Genomic DNA, 15,157 nt, shown 5'->3' with positions numbered 1-15,157 from the left:
ACAAAAGAAAGGTGTTGACTGAAAAAGTAAGGAGGCAGAGAGGAGTGCGTGGTTTCCAATACACATTTTCTAACTTCACCCATTCTCTCTCTCTCCATCCATCCATCCATCCATCCATCCCAACTCCGCACGTACTAAAGCCCCTCGACAACATCCTACTTAAATAACTGCCTGGAGCCTCAGACAAGGCATGGAAATTGATGGAAGGAACCAAAGATTGATAGAAAGTGACAGAAAGAGAAGAAAGTAGAGACTGATTACCACTTGTGACACATCTCTGTAAAAAAGAATGCCATGTCGAAAGCTGTGGGCTTGCATCGTCTGCGGTGCATCATGAGCAAGTACAATTCAGCGTCCTGCAGCTAAAGCTACCTTACAGCAGCCATTGTGTCAGAAGCTAAAACCGCCTGTAGCACAAACTGCATCAAAACAAATGTTATATTCCCCAGTATCGATTTTGTGTCAGCTCTGCTGTATACTTATCATTTTTTCTGGCAGGAATCTTTCCTAATAGTATCCCAATCCTTCATCCAGCCCTATGTATTGTCATCAAAAGATAGAACAATACACATTTGAAACAATAAAGTTGTGTCATGAGTAATGCATAGACCTAACTCGGATTTTTTTGAGTAAAGTTTAAAGTCTTAACTGCCATAGAAAGAGAAAAACGTTTTGGGGAGACTGTAGGAGAATGAGTTGCAGAAGTTCAGTTTCATGCTGTGATATGAAATTAATCAAAACTTCAGCAATTTACATCAAAGGATTTAAGGGTCTGACTATAATGGCAACGCAAGGGAAGTGAACCTGGGACACCTCATGGATGATATGCCGCAATTTTTGGGAAGGAGATTTAGGCATGAGGGAGGAGAAGAGGATGTAGAGGAAAAAGGTAAAGGAACAAAGAGAAAAGTGCTGTGCAGTGAGAAAGTATTTAATCAGTATTTGTGACAGGTGCCAAAACAGTTCAAAGGTGGCATTAGGGCTACGAAGTGCAGAGTACATTGAAACAATATTTCACAGAGGGGAATCGTTTGAAGCTGGAGGTCTTTTTTTCTTCTTCCCCCCCTTTTTCTGGACTTCTCGGCTTTCTTTTCATCTATGAAGACGGATACTGTGGTTTTCTTGGCCAGATGTGACACACTGGTGTCCGGTTCATTTCCGGAGGACAAACAGAGGCTGAAAGGATGTGTTTTATATGTGTAAATGTCCTGTGTGTGCCAGTGGTCGTTTGTGTACGTCATTGGGATAGGGTGTGTGCTCTAAAGGCCTCAGGGATGGGAGCAGGCTTTAGGTGAACTGATTCAGTTTAACATTCATTCATCATACAACTGACTTGCTTGTGTCTACACACCAGGACCTGTTTCGGCAGCTAACTTATAAGGTTGGCATTGTAACGTTGACTTTATCTAGTAGTACTGTGACTAGTAAGAGCCATTTATAGTACAGTTACACGTGTGTGTGTGTGTGTGAAGTGGAAATGATGCTTGAAGGAACCATCCACAGATGGTTTTCTTTACCAAAAACATCATAAAAACATCTGCTCAATTTAGAGATTTTGATCACTGTCTTTAAAATCTGATATATTCATAAGTATTTTAATACCACAGATGTTGGTTGCATACATTGAAGCATAAAACTGCTTTGCCAAATAAAAAACATATATTTTTCTGAAGGGTGAAAAAATAACTATTCACCACCAGCTATGAATGGATTGGGCTCTATGTGAGTTATTCATACCAGTGTTTGTGACTATCTTACAAATGTTATGTTTGTGATGGTGAAGGTCCAAGTCGCCAACCTTGGTTCAAAGCCAAGTAGCCAGAGGGCCATTCAGAGGAGGCTGTTAGCAGTGCTGCCTCAGGCTAGAGGCACAGTTCCTTTTTGTTAGAAGTAAGGGAATATATAATTATGTAGATTATTAGCGTGTACTGTAAATATTACTTCAATTAAAAGTACATGTAGGACAAGAAGAAATTGGATTATATATATTTTATGAACGTTTTTATTTATTCAAAAAAAACCTCTATATTTGCTAGAGATGAAAATAAGTTTACACCATCGATAACTAACCATAATATTCTTACAATTGTACAATGCTTGACTTATTTGATACTTATTCTGTTATTTCCAACACCCAGATCCCGTTTTGATTGAATGTCGCTATGAGCTTACTCAAAGGAGACCAGCTGTCGTTCTAGGTCAAGCCTGTTCTAAAATATTCCTGCCATCATTTTCCATTCGCTCTGATGTGTACTACACCACCACTTTTACCAAGTGAATTTTTTAATAATAATAAATAAATAAATACAACCAGTGTTTGGTGGAAGGATGAGAAAATCACTACTCACAGGTAAGCAAAACACCTTTTTAACAGCCACAAAAAGCCGATAATGAGACTTTCTGCAGACAAGCGTTTGTGAATGTGTGTGTGTGTGTGTGTGTGTGTGTGAGAAAATGCAGACATGAAGAAGGTGAGAGATTAAAATCATGACACAGATGAGGGGCGGTGGAGAGGGGAGGGGTAGGGGGATGAAGACGAAAGCAAGAGAGGGATGCTAGATAAATAAATAAATGTATTAAAAAGCCAAAAGGGTTCTGAAGGCTTTGGCGTAGCTTGACAAGATATAAATTAATAAAACTCCAAAAACACTGCGCATATGTAATGAGGCGGGTGTCTGGTCTTTTTTTTTTTATCCCCCCCTCAACCCCCTTAAGTCCATCCATTATTAATTAGCTGCCTCTGTGATGTGGAGACTATAGATCAGGGAGGAGAAAAAATAACATGCTAAATAATGAAGTAAAGCGATACGGAGAGCCTGAGGGAGGGATGAGATGGCATGGACGTCCACAGAGGAGTGAAGGGGCACACTGGTAAAAATAAGAGGGACTGTGTGTGTTTGCACGTGTGTTTGCGTGTGTGTTTGTGCACGCGCGTGTATGTGTGTGTCAATGGAGCCTGACAAAGACGGTATATGAAGAGTGTTGAACGCTTCCACATTGCCTGTCGACATGCCCCCCCAGGCTTTGTGATCTCAAATAGGAAACAACAGAAACGACAGCGACCTTGAACCTAGGGGTCCCATCTTTACCTTCCACTAAACAATAATGTCATATATGCAGTATGGCAGAGTGGGTCCTTCCATCCAAGGTAACATATATGATCATGTGATACATGTTCTAGTGGGAAACGCCAGTGAGAAATGGAACATGTTACCTTTGACAATCTTTCTAATCTAATTAACTAATGAATAATGCTGAGCAATAACACAATAATCAAAGAATAATACAAAATATAATCAATTAAATTGTTTTTGTCTTTAAGCATTGGGCAAGTGACACCAAAAAAGCACAAACAAATATACAAAAGAACAACTTTGTGTCTATAGTAAAATGAAGTACAAATACATACAAACTGCAGTGAAAGGCGGGAAGTAGAACGAAAGCTTAAATGTATGTTAATGTATGCGTTTGTGATTATTTATGAGTTGCCACAAAATGCAAACCTATATACAAATTTAGTTTTAAACTTACAGATCATAAATTACTAGATGAATTACAGCATATATTTGATTATTTCAGTTGTCTTCAATTGTTCAACTTGTTAAATAAAATATTTGCATAAATTAAAATAAATGAGTTGATGTGCAAACTTTAATTCGCATCTACAACCATATTGATAACGGAAACCTTCAAATCATTCATTAATTAGTAAATGACGTGTTATACCGTGTCATGACCTGTAATACCTCATATTGTCAAAGCTAGCTGCTGCGTACCAGCTGTCCAGCAGCCTTGTGCCTTTTTATGTGTGTGCTTCTTTGGAACTTGAATCTGCAATAAGGATATATAATCTAATGTGTAACAATTAGTGTACAACTATTATCCAAGATAAATACTATTATTAAAGGTGAATAATGTGTTTACGTGAGCTACAGGGAGTGGCCCATACATGGAGGCATGGATCTGCACATGAGAGAAAATGTTTGTGTGTGTGTGTGTGTGTGTGTGTGTGTGTGTGTGTGTGTGTGTGTGTGTGTGTGTGTGTTTGTACAAAGCTGAGATAGGCTCATTAGCAAGCAGAAACCAGAAAGATGGTCTGTGACCAACCACACACTTACTGTGGGGGAGGGAGGATGGAGGGAGGACAGAGAGAGAGGCAGAAAGAGGGAGAAAGACCGGGAGTGGGGGTAGGGGAGAGAGTGGAACAACTTAATAAGGCAGCAACATGTAGAACAGTGCAGGAGCGAGAGAAGCGGGAGAAGAAAAGGGACTTTGAACCTTGAAAGGGACTGTGAGATTGTCCGCCCACGCCCTTCGCTTCCTCGCAGAGTATTGATGCAGGGAGGAAGAGATGGAGAGGGGGGGGGGGGGAGAGAGGGAGAGAGAGAGAGAGAGAGAGAGAGAGAGAGAGATAAGGAGTGTATGGGAAACATTGGTGAGTGCAGAGGAATGCAGGAGCAGAGAAATGAGAGCGAGGTGCAAGGGAACATGTGACATGAATGTTATTCAGCGTGGATAATCAAAGACTCAGAGAGGAGTTTGACTGAATCTAATTTCATATACAGTCGGCTTCAAAAGTCTTGAGATCACTTTGTGGTTACAGACTCAGCTGTATGTTTGTGTTATACGTACACACATACCGTTTCACGCTCTTGGTTTTCATGCACCACCTAGGCACATATAGTACATGCTGATTGCATCTCCTCATGCCCTATCGTTGACTTACATGCAAACGTGTCAAACCTACATAGTTTACCCCTTCGATACAGATGGTACAGTGTGTTCTAAAACAATAAAAAAACAGGAATGTGTGATTTTTTTTTCCAGAGAGGGTCTTTTTATATCCTTATGGATTTTCATAGAGAAAAGGGGAGGGGGATGCCTGGCACCCCGTTATCATTCTAACCCAGATATGTCAGCTGCCATCAAACCTTGTGCTTTCAGCTTTTCAAAGACAAACCTTGATTGCGGAGGTAGATACACTCTCCTATCTGCTGCCTATGGCTCTTCTCTGCAGACAGCGCCATGGTTTAGCAGCAAGATTCAATAAAATAGTCTATTTTGTTGCTAAAATACTTTGAGATAATGAACAAAAGGATTGAAAGCATTTAGCCTGAACTTTTGTGTGCAAAATGAAGTCTCAGCATTCACATAATGTGACCATATTTGTCTCCTAGTGCGGTGAAAAAAAAATAATAATAATGAGGCCAGCAATAGAAGACCACTCAGAAAACCAACAGAAAAGAAGAAAAGTATCACTTTCTTCAGACTACAAATGATGATCTGTGCTACAATCTATCCAACTGCACTATTAAAATAAGGTATCATTCAAACTGCAGCCTCTGAAAACATTTATTCTTTTCAAGATTTTTCTTCAAACATACCGGCAGAATATTATTATTATAAATGTCCGAATTTACTTGAAGTACAGGTTGTGTGTTGTAATATTAGTAAATTAAACTAGCACCATGTGAGGCATATTTTTAAATGAAACAACACAACTCATATATCGCAGTAGTTATACTATTGATGGCATTTATCTATCGTTATCTTTGACACAACCACAAGGGAGGCAAATAGTCTCAGTGCAAGAAAATTAAGAGTTTACTTGTTTTGTGAGGTGCTTTGCATTTTAAAATTATGTTAAGCTCTTACATGGTGAGAAAAATAAAACCTATGTAACGGTCTTTAAGGCATTAACTCCAAACTATATTAATTACGCAGCACTTTACTGCCACTGCAGTCCATCTCCATGTCTCTGAAGATTGTATGTTGTGGATGGCGGAACCGCCTTGCTTTTTGCTATTGTGTAAGTAAAATGGAGGTTGAATACAAAAATCGGTGTCGATCTCTTTACTAAAACAACATGGCAAAAAGCACGACATGGCAGACAGTCAGCTGTTCTGGCGAGACAGGACAACACAGCATGTTACAGGTTCTCTATCCCAGCAGGAGGTCGCCTTCTCAGTTGCGCTCTCTCTCTCTCACTCTCCTTATCTGCTCACCCTGGACTTCTGAGTTTTTCCTTAACCTCGCTTTGCAGTGCTATTCATCCGTCTGCCGTAATTTCTTTCTCTCTGTGACTCGGCATTTATCTTTTCCTCTCTCTGACACACACCGAGGGTTGATGGTTAAAATGCAATATTCATCTGTGTTCACCATTAGCCGGGCTGACTGTGAGCGCTGCGGAAATGAAGATTTAATACAGCCTAAATAATTAAACCACCGGGACATGTGACTGACACATAGAAACACACTTGCACCAGCACAAATGCTGAAAAAGCACTCATGCGTGGCCTACAAACCAAAGCGCATCTATCATGTCGCCATGTTGCAGCGTGCTTGTGTGAATCTTTACCACACATTTGCTCTTCATTAAGCTTTCGCTGATTGTGTATTCATCTCAGCAGCCAGCGTGTTGGCATAGCTGGGGTGTTCCTCAATGCATCGCAGGACTTGCCGGGTGGCAGAGGATTACTTCAAGGAGAGAATAACCTAGCAGCCATGTTGTACCTCACACTTCTTCTTGCCAGGGAGAAGCTCAAGTGACTTCTTTACATTTTGTCAATGTCATAGGAGGATTAACACCAAGCCAATTAGAAAGAAGAAAGTGTCCTTCAAGTCTGCATGAATGTAACACTTAAAGAAAGCTTCATTTTCTAAACTCCACTCTCTTTCTGTGGCCATATCTCTTGTTGTCTTTGTGTAGCTGTCTACTATGCTCACTTCTTAGGGTGTGACAGGCTGCTCACTCCACAGTGTCTCCCAGCCAGGGTGACCCACCCTCCTTGCCTTCTGTCGGTGAGGGATTGATGTGAGGACGCTTCAAGAGAGATAAAGTTTTAGGGAGAACTTTTGGAAGGACTTGAGGAAGAACTTGAGGAAAGGAAAGAAGAAACTATAAGCTGTGGGAATGGCGAGGACTAAAATAGCCACAGAGAGACAAAGAGATGAAACATCTGCAGACATATATCACAGAACACATCTGTGTTTACGACAACCACATCTCAAAAGAAGATCCAAATCTCCTTTTCCTTTACTGTTACTGATACATACAATATGATAGTGTGGGCAGTACACACACACACACTCAAATAGTGCTACAACGTGACCGAGGGGCAGAATTACATCGCTAGTGCTCAAAAATCGCCTCCATCTCTTCCATTCACCACATTGTTTGCCAGTAACAAATAGAGGGATGTACGAGAGAGTTAGCCAAAACACCTGATACAAGCTCACACTGATTTCCCAGAGGTGGAAATGTGATTATTGACTCTTGGACAAGTGTCTGAGAAGTTTCCTGTAAAAGTTCATAAAAAAGGAGGGGGAGGGTTGGAGGTCTGTCAAAAGCGGTTTGAAAAGCACCGCTACCAAACCAGTCCAAGGTTTAAACGCTGGCCGGTCACGGTCCGACTAAATTCCATATGGCAAAAAAAGGCATGTGGTTACCTCACCCTGTCGCCTCCACTTCCTCTCCATGTTCCCGCTCTCTCTCCTCCTCCTCCCTTAACTACAACCATGGAGCGCATTCAGTCTGAATTTAATATGCTGCTTGTTACTGCCAACATTTCTGTACTTACGTCCCTGCCCTTGTGTTTGTTTCTTTCTTTACTTCTTTTTTCTTCCTGACAAGCTCTGTTTGCATCTGGTCTCAATTACAGCACCTCTGTCTTTAGTTTGTCCCTGGTGAAATACATGCACCACTAGAAGGACCGCATTGCTTGTGGAAACAGCATGGGGGTATTAGATGCCACCTCCACCGATTTTCTCATTTATTGTTCCCTCCTCAGAGCACAGTTTAAATTGTATTAAACCAGCTTAGGGATGTCTCATTTTAATATTAGGCAGAAACATGTGTGGAACAAGCTTTAAGCTACAGGGTATGCTTAGGTGGACAGGGGAAGTAAACTGACTAATAAATGGAGAGAATAGGAAACAAAAAGGGTAAAGGTTTGCAATGGAGATAAAAAAAAAGGAAAGTTTTGTGTCCAGGAGATAAAAAAAGGAAAGTTTTGTTTGGTTGTTAATGTGGTACGGAAAATAAATGAAGTAAGACCAGAAATGCAGCCTGTGGAACTTGACAGTGAGAGAAGGTGAGAGACACTGCTAAAACACAAAAGGCAAAGCATCATGATGAGGGGTGAAAACAGATACTTCAAACAGAAAAAAGACAGGGAGGAATAGAGGGAAAGACAAAAAAGGAAATGGGTGGATATTAGTCAACCACTTGCCCACCTAGACCTCCCCCTCACCCACTTGCCCCCTGCAGCCCTGTGCTGCTGGTTGTGCTTTGTCCTGATAAGAAACAGTGACAGTCTCACAAACCCACGCGAAAACAGTATAAACTAACACACACGTATGTTCATGCAGTTTGGCCCCTCGAGCGGCCTTGGCCCACAATCTGTGGGATGTCCTTCTCTAGTGTGTGTATGCGTGTGTGTTCTCGCATGAATGTTCTGCTCTGTGTCTGAGTACCAGCCAGGGTAAACACAGTATGCCAGAATGTCATGGTCTGGGGCCTTCACACCTCTGTCACAAATAACCCTGTCAGCCACAAAGAGCCTGTGTGTGTGTGTGTGTGTGTGTGTGTGTGTGTGTGTGTGTGTGTGTGTGTGTGTGTGTGTGTAAGGGAGAGAGAGAAAGAAAGCGTAAGCACGTGTTTCTGTGACTGTTAAAGAATGTTTGGGAAAGGCGGCGCTTGAGAAAATACATGCAAGTTTATTGTTGTGCTTTGTTCAAAGTGCAGCCTATATGGAGCCTCCCTTGTTAATGTAGTGTCAAGGGACAATGTGTCACACAATAAGATTACAGTTGAGTAATTGGCAACAGACAGTCAAGTCAGAGTGTGTGATGTCATGTGAGTGTGTCTGGTATTAGCAGTAATTCTAAGATTCAGCCACATCTTCATCCTTTAAGTGTGTCTTTAGTATATGTATTGTTAAGTGTGATGAAGCATTAGTTAATTTTAGGACGGACAGATTTTCCCTTTCATTAAGAGTTTGATGAGAAGATCAATATCACTGTCATCTCTGTCCAGTAAATACATAACTGGAGCCAGCAGTCACTTAGCTTAGCATAACACCAATAATCAGGATCAGCTAGCCTGTGTCTGCTCTAAGCTATTACAATCTGTAAGCACAGGCCAAGGTCACACATATTTCTTGGCCAGGATCACTACCTGTCTAACAACTTATCCGGTTGCTGAGCAACAACTATAAGCAAAGAAAAAGTAAAACACATAACACATAACCACCTGACCTGTTTATTGTACACAACATCAAGTGATGCTGAAGAGACAGACAGGGCTGAAACAACTTTATAGAATATTTGACAGTCCACCAATTGTCCCTGTGTTCATAAGATGGTCCTTACCTGCCTCGCTCCTATACCTGACCTTTTTCCTGATTGCAGATCTTATAATTCCCTTTCTTATCAAAGTTGTAAACATTGCACGAGGTGGACGCAGGGTCTTTGAACAATTTGTATCTTACGTAGTGACAGTAAAGGAACGCCTGGGTCTGGTCATTCCCAATAGCTCACTATGGGTTTTCATAAAAGAAAGGCAGGGGCAGCTTAAGAAAGATGAGACACATGCAACCAACATGCTCACAACCCCACTTGCCTCGGCTGCCTTGACTGAAATCTCTCAGAGTGGCAAAGGTCTTAACCCCTGTAAATAAGGATATTTCCCTAAATGTGAAACCAATACTTTAAAAGATGTCATTCACATTACCACACAAAGAGGACGAGAAAGCCGGAGGAGAAGAGTGAAGGGACAAGGGTGACATCACTTAGCTCATTGTGTATCCTTGAGTAGAGGGACAGAAGGAGGACAAGGAGCGGAAGGTGTTGAATTTATAAAAGAGTGAAAAATTCATCACTAAGCTCACACATTCTTGTGAAACAGACGTGGTGGATGTGCCAAAAATAATCCGAGAGGAAGAGGGTGATACAGAAGCTACTGTAACCGATGAGATGTACTACAACTGACTGAAAAAAGAGTTTGGACATGAACCCAAAACCACATTTGGAAGAAACACAAGGAATGTTATTATTTAGTATGTGGTGATCCTCATAAGTGATGAGTCATCGCTCCTCCATTTGCCTAAATCTGAACCTTAAACAAACAATATTACAATTGTTTAAAACATGAGGCTGAAAAAAGTGAAATGGAAAGGTAAATGGGAAAAAAATGCAAACAGAGAGTTTGGGGTGTGGGGGAGGCATCACTGTAACAACAAATATCAGTCAAATTAACTGCCGCCTTGATTGCTCAAGTGAGTCTGAGCCTTGCTTCGCAGCAAAAAAAAACCATGTAAACTTGTCTTAACATATCTGAGCCCAACCACCTCCATCCTTGCCTGGCAGTCATCAAGACTATGGCTGAGAAAAGTGCTTTCTCTCCTGGGGTATGGAAGGAGAATCAAGGAGGAAGAAGGGAGACAATTGAAATTAAGTTTCTTCAAGAAGGAAAGGATACAAAGGAAGAAAGGAGACCTACCTTCCTTCTTTCAGTCCAAACTTCTCTCTCTTTCTTTTTTTGTTTTCATAATGTAACTCTTACTCCACTCCTGCAATTTTATGCCCGGTTGCTCCTTAATTCCAAAATGTGTTTGTTTTGCTATTGTTGATTCATGCATCTTTGATTTTGGAAATGTCACTCGTTTTATTTATTTCCTCTCTACTTACTCTGTCTATCCATTTCTTTCCTCAACGCTCTTGACACAAACCTATGCTCTTTGACTGACTTATTTAATACAGTTTTTGTTCTTTTCTCTTTTGCCAATCACAAAAAAACTTATTCTAATCTAATTTAATCAAATAAATTGCAGATGGATGACAGTGCTGGTCGTGAGGAGGAGAACATGAAATAAAGGAAGAAGAAAAAAAAAATCCTCCTCTGCAACACACCGGTCCTCTGGGTTGCCAAGGTAACAGAAGATTTGGATACTGTCAGAACAGAGTGAAAAACTTGAAGAGGAAATAAATTAATGATGGAGAGGAAGAAATGTTTATTGTATTCTGAATGACGACAGTGATGTTTATCTGTCTTTCTTGTACGGCAACTATACATTTTTTAGGATGCAAACATTTCAGTGTGACAGAAATGGGAGAGTTATAGTGTGAGGAGTGAAAAGTTAAAGCCGCGAAGGTCAAATGTCTGTTTCCCCAAAAAAAATTTATTCAGGGTTAACGCAGAGCACGAGCTGTCAATATATAAACTTCCCCTGATGGCGTCACAAAACCATTCTCACTACAGTTGCATGTGAAGAAGCAAAACCATAGATGCCTGAAAGAAGAAAGGTATGTTTCTGTCTTCTGTCTCCTTTCATAATCCAGACGCAGAGGACGGAAGGTGAAGAAAAGAAGGATGAGGAAAAAGATGGGGTGAACAATCACCAAAGTGGTGAGGAATGAGGTAGAGAGAGAGAGATGGGCCCTAAAGAGGAGAGGGATAAGTCTAGCCTACAGGAAGAGCTGTACTAGTTGGGGCCTTGAGAGCGAGACTAATGGATATGGCAGCTAGAGGAAGGATGATGAATGACTCTGTGCATGTGTGTGTGCACACACATGTCACTGTCAAAATGTTTGCACATTTGTGCATTAAAGACACAAAGTAGAGTGGTGGTGTGTCTATGGAGGGTGTGTGTGTGTGTGTGTGTGTGTGTGTGTGTGTGTGTGTGTGTGTGTGTGTGTGTGTGTGTGTGTGTGTGTGTGTGTGTCAGTGCAGATGATGGATTCTCTTGTGGAGCATGTGGTTTGTGGTTTCATGGGCAGCTGAGGTGACAGGAGAGGGCTCTCTGCCACTGTCGGCCGGTCTTCCCGTCTCGTCTTTCGCCCTGCTGCGACTCATTCTTTTAAACTTGTCATTTCCCACTTAAATCATTTGTCCCCTTCCCTTGTTACGCTGTCTTCCTTTGTTCTTGACCACAATGTTTTTAACCAAGCCTCTAACTCGAAACACAATGCAAAAAAATATATTTCTTTTAAATAGAGCCTGAATAGACATGTGGTGCAAGAATTATCTACATGCATTTCAAACTGTAATTATTGATCATGAGGTAGATATTACATGTGTAAACGATACACCTTGTATTGTCATCTCCTGCTGTTCGGCAATATTTCTACACAGTTTATATGTTTACACTCTGCATCCTGATTTCCTATATTTTTCCTTTCATCACTGCAGGCCTTTCCTGTAAATCCATCCGTTACCACTATGGCCTCTCTCAGCTCAGACTGTGCTAGCCAGCGCTCTCCCCATGTCTTGCAGATGGGCGCACTAATCCGCTAACGTTAGCTCTGTGAGGCGTGAAAGCTGGGCCCGTGTGTTGTTTTGGATGGGCATGGAGGCTGGGGTTTTATCATGGTAGGGTTGGGGATTCTGCCCCAGCCTCGGTTGAGGAAAGAGATAAAGAGGAATGTAATTGGATAAAGGTTGACCAATTAATAAAGGCCTGTGATTTAGGCTGACCAACAAGGAGGGGGGTTAATCTGCATTGGGAAAACAGGGTGAGTCAGACCACAAACACGAAGAGATAAGGTGAAATTGTGTGCATGAGTGTGTGCATTCATGGGTGCAAGGTGTCAGTCAGATAAATGCAGCATGACTGTCAATCACTCGGGAGCGTAGTGGATTTACATTTGTAAGTCTATTGAGAAGATATGTATTTTAATGCAATTTCGAGCCGTTTTGTCTCCCAAACACAGCCCTGCATATTCAGACAGGAGTGAACCAAAGTGAAAACATAACATTGCTATGTGTTTATCACTAATATCCTTGCATTCACTCCAGCAGTTCTCAAACACTTGTTATGCCTTGCATGTCGCGCTGTAACCACCACTCGGCACGATTGATATTAGCTTTTATGCTAATGCAGCATTTGGCTATGTAAGAACAAGGCAGTATTTCCAGAGTCAATCATTCATTCCGGCCTGCTTACGGCCTTATGGGCCACGACAGAATTATTGCTTCATAGTACACAAGCTGTTGTTCCTGTGCCAAGAGAAAGCAGACACACAAAGCCACAGAAAGTGAGAGGGGAAATGTGTGTGCAGCTGAATGCCATTTGTGCCTGTGTTGCTGTAATTTAAGTTTACATGTTGGAGAAAATAAGCAATCTCTCACCGTGCAATCAAAGCTTGACTACTGAATGTGAAACATAGCTGTCATAGCGTGAGGAACTATGGTAGGTGTAGCTCAAATGTAGAAAACATTACTTTCAGCACAACTATAAAATAATCACTGAAGATAATTTTTTGGATTCTTTACAAATTTCTGCCCAGATGAATATATAGACAGTTGCATTAAGACAATAAAAATCTTACCTCAGAGATGTTCACACGTCCCTCCTGGAAAGAGCAGTCATTGGCGTTCTGGGTACACATATGGCGGTACTTGCACCAGTGGCAGGGGAAGGAGCCATTGACACAGGAGAGGCAGCTAAAAAAGAGAGAGAGGAAACGGTCAGGGAGTAAGAAAGGTCAGCTGTTGTCTTACTTTACTGTTTCTATAATTCCTTAGACAAACAAAAGAAGTGATTGGAAAAATATCCGGGCAGAAAGAAAAAATTTCATTTGAAAAAAGAAATTCTTGGGCCCTCTTGACTTGACATGGCGACATATTTTCTTAGCCTTTTCACAATTCAACTAGGTGTTTGGATATAAAGATTACAGAGGATTAATAAGTGGGGAGATGAACAGAGAAAATGTGCGCTAAAATAACTAAACAGAGCTAAAATGTAAATATGTGATGTTTTAAATAGATATTGTAAATGTAGTTACTGTGATATAACATGTGACCAGAACGTAAATACTAAACACAGTGTGATCATTGGGTTTTTAAACTTCTTTCTTTATTTATCATTATTTCACAGACATCTTCAATTTTACAATTGAGTGTCTATTTATTATCCAGGTGTTAACTCCGGACTTTTCCCACCCTGTCTGGAAGCCTCTTTTCTCTCTTTCAACCTTTCATCCCTTCATTCTCCATCCTATCTATTAGCTGTCTTAACCTCTGTGTCCCACTCATCTCTCTCATGCTTGTAACTGTCCATCTCTTCCTCTTTCTATAAGTTCAATGATACCCCTCACAATCAGCCCACTCTCTGCATATATTCCCTTCTTTTTCCTCTTCACATACCTCCGCTGTATCATTCTCTCCAGTATTCAACTCTGAGCCTCTTTCTGTCCCTCCACCTCTGCCTCTTTGCTCTATCCATCCCTTTCATTTGCTCCTGCCTCATTCAAAAGCTTCCCCCCCCCCTGTTCTTTGTCTAAAGCTCTCTTTCATCCGTGATGCTATGAGTACTCCCCCATTTTAAATTCACCTGCTTTAGCTGAGGCGAGGTGCGGATAGACAGACTGAAAGAGTAGGATGGGTAAGGGAAGAGATGGAAAGAAAGAGAGAGATCAAAAGCAGGTGGATTTCCCTGAGAGAGGTGGAGACGCCAGGTATCGTGGGAGAGGGAGAAGGGAGAAAATAGAAAGGAGGAGGGGTATAGCCTGCGGGGCTTTGCATGGGTGTCTCATGGGACAGGGAGGAAACATTAGGTTGGAAGTTGAGTGTGTGTGTGTGTGTGTGTCAAAGCCAGACAGGTTCAAGCGCACAGTTTATTAACACAGCTTTGTGTTATCCGTGCTCACTCAGCCCTCCAGAGATGCTACAACTACTTTGTATCTCAATTATATGCGCAGTATTATCTAATGTAGCCATTACGAGTTACCAAATAAAACTTTCATTTTATTACAAAGCTTACAAGAGCCCTTGTCTCGAAGATGTTGCTCAGTTTCTGACTTTCTTTCCTATGACTCATTTAGCTTTGCAAGCATATGGTTTTGCTGGGAATATAATAAAGTGCCACATTTAATACAGTCAAGGTAAGCAAGTCTAGATCCATATCAATAAAAGAGCAAATAGAGATGCACCATGCAGGCTGATTTGTATTCAACAGCGTCTGCTAGGTTTGAATTTTCGCATCTGTCTGAGCTACAGTGAGCACACACCCGACAAGTTCTCAAGTGTGTTTTAACCCTGTGCAAAATACCAGCTACCCTTCCCCTCATCCACATAACAAATGAGGGCTTTAACTCTTGAGCTCAGACATGGAGCTCATATACGAATCCATCAAGCCCTGACGTGGATTCATTTGGA

At 41.3% G+C, this 15,157-nt stretch overlaps 1 protein-coding gene across 4 annotated transcripts in view; it reads right to left on the bottom strand.

Annotated features, from left to right (window-relative positions):
• LOC128452465 (plexin-A1) overlaps positions 1-15,157 on the bottom strand; it is a 185,222-nt gene that overhangs the window by 60,447 nt on the left and 109,618 nt on the right. For all 4 annotated transcript variants that reach the window (XM_053435529.1, XM_053435531.1, XM_053435530.1 and 1 more), the window contains exon 9: positions 13,330-13,444. In XM_053435529.1, the coding sequence (XP_053291504.1) occupies positions 13,330-13,444 (115 nt within the window). The remainder of the gene's footprint in view (positions 1-13,329; positions 13,445-15,157) is intronic.

This window comes from Pleuronectes platessa, chromosome 2, assembly GCF_947347685.1.
Source record: "Pleuronectes platessa chromosome 2, fPlePla1.1, whole genome shotgun sequence".
NCBI classification, from domain to species: Eukaryota; Metazoa; Chordata; class Actinopteri; order Pleuronectiformes; family Pleuronectidae; genus Pleuronectes; species Pleuronectes platessa.
This window is presented reverse-complemented; position numbering and strand designations above follow the sequence as displayed.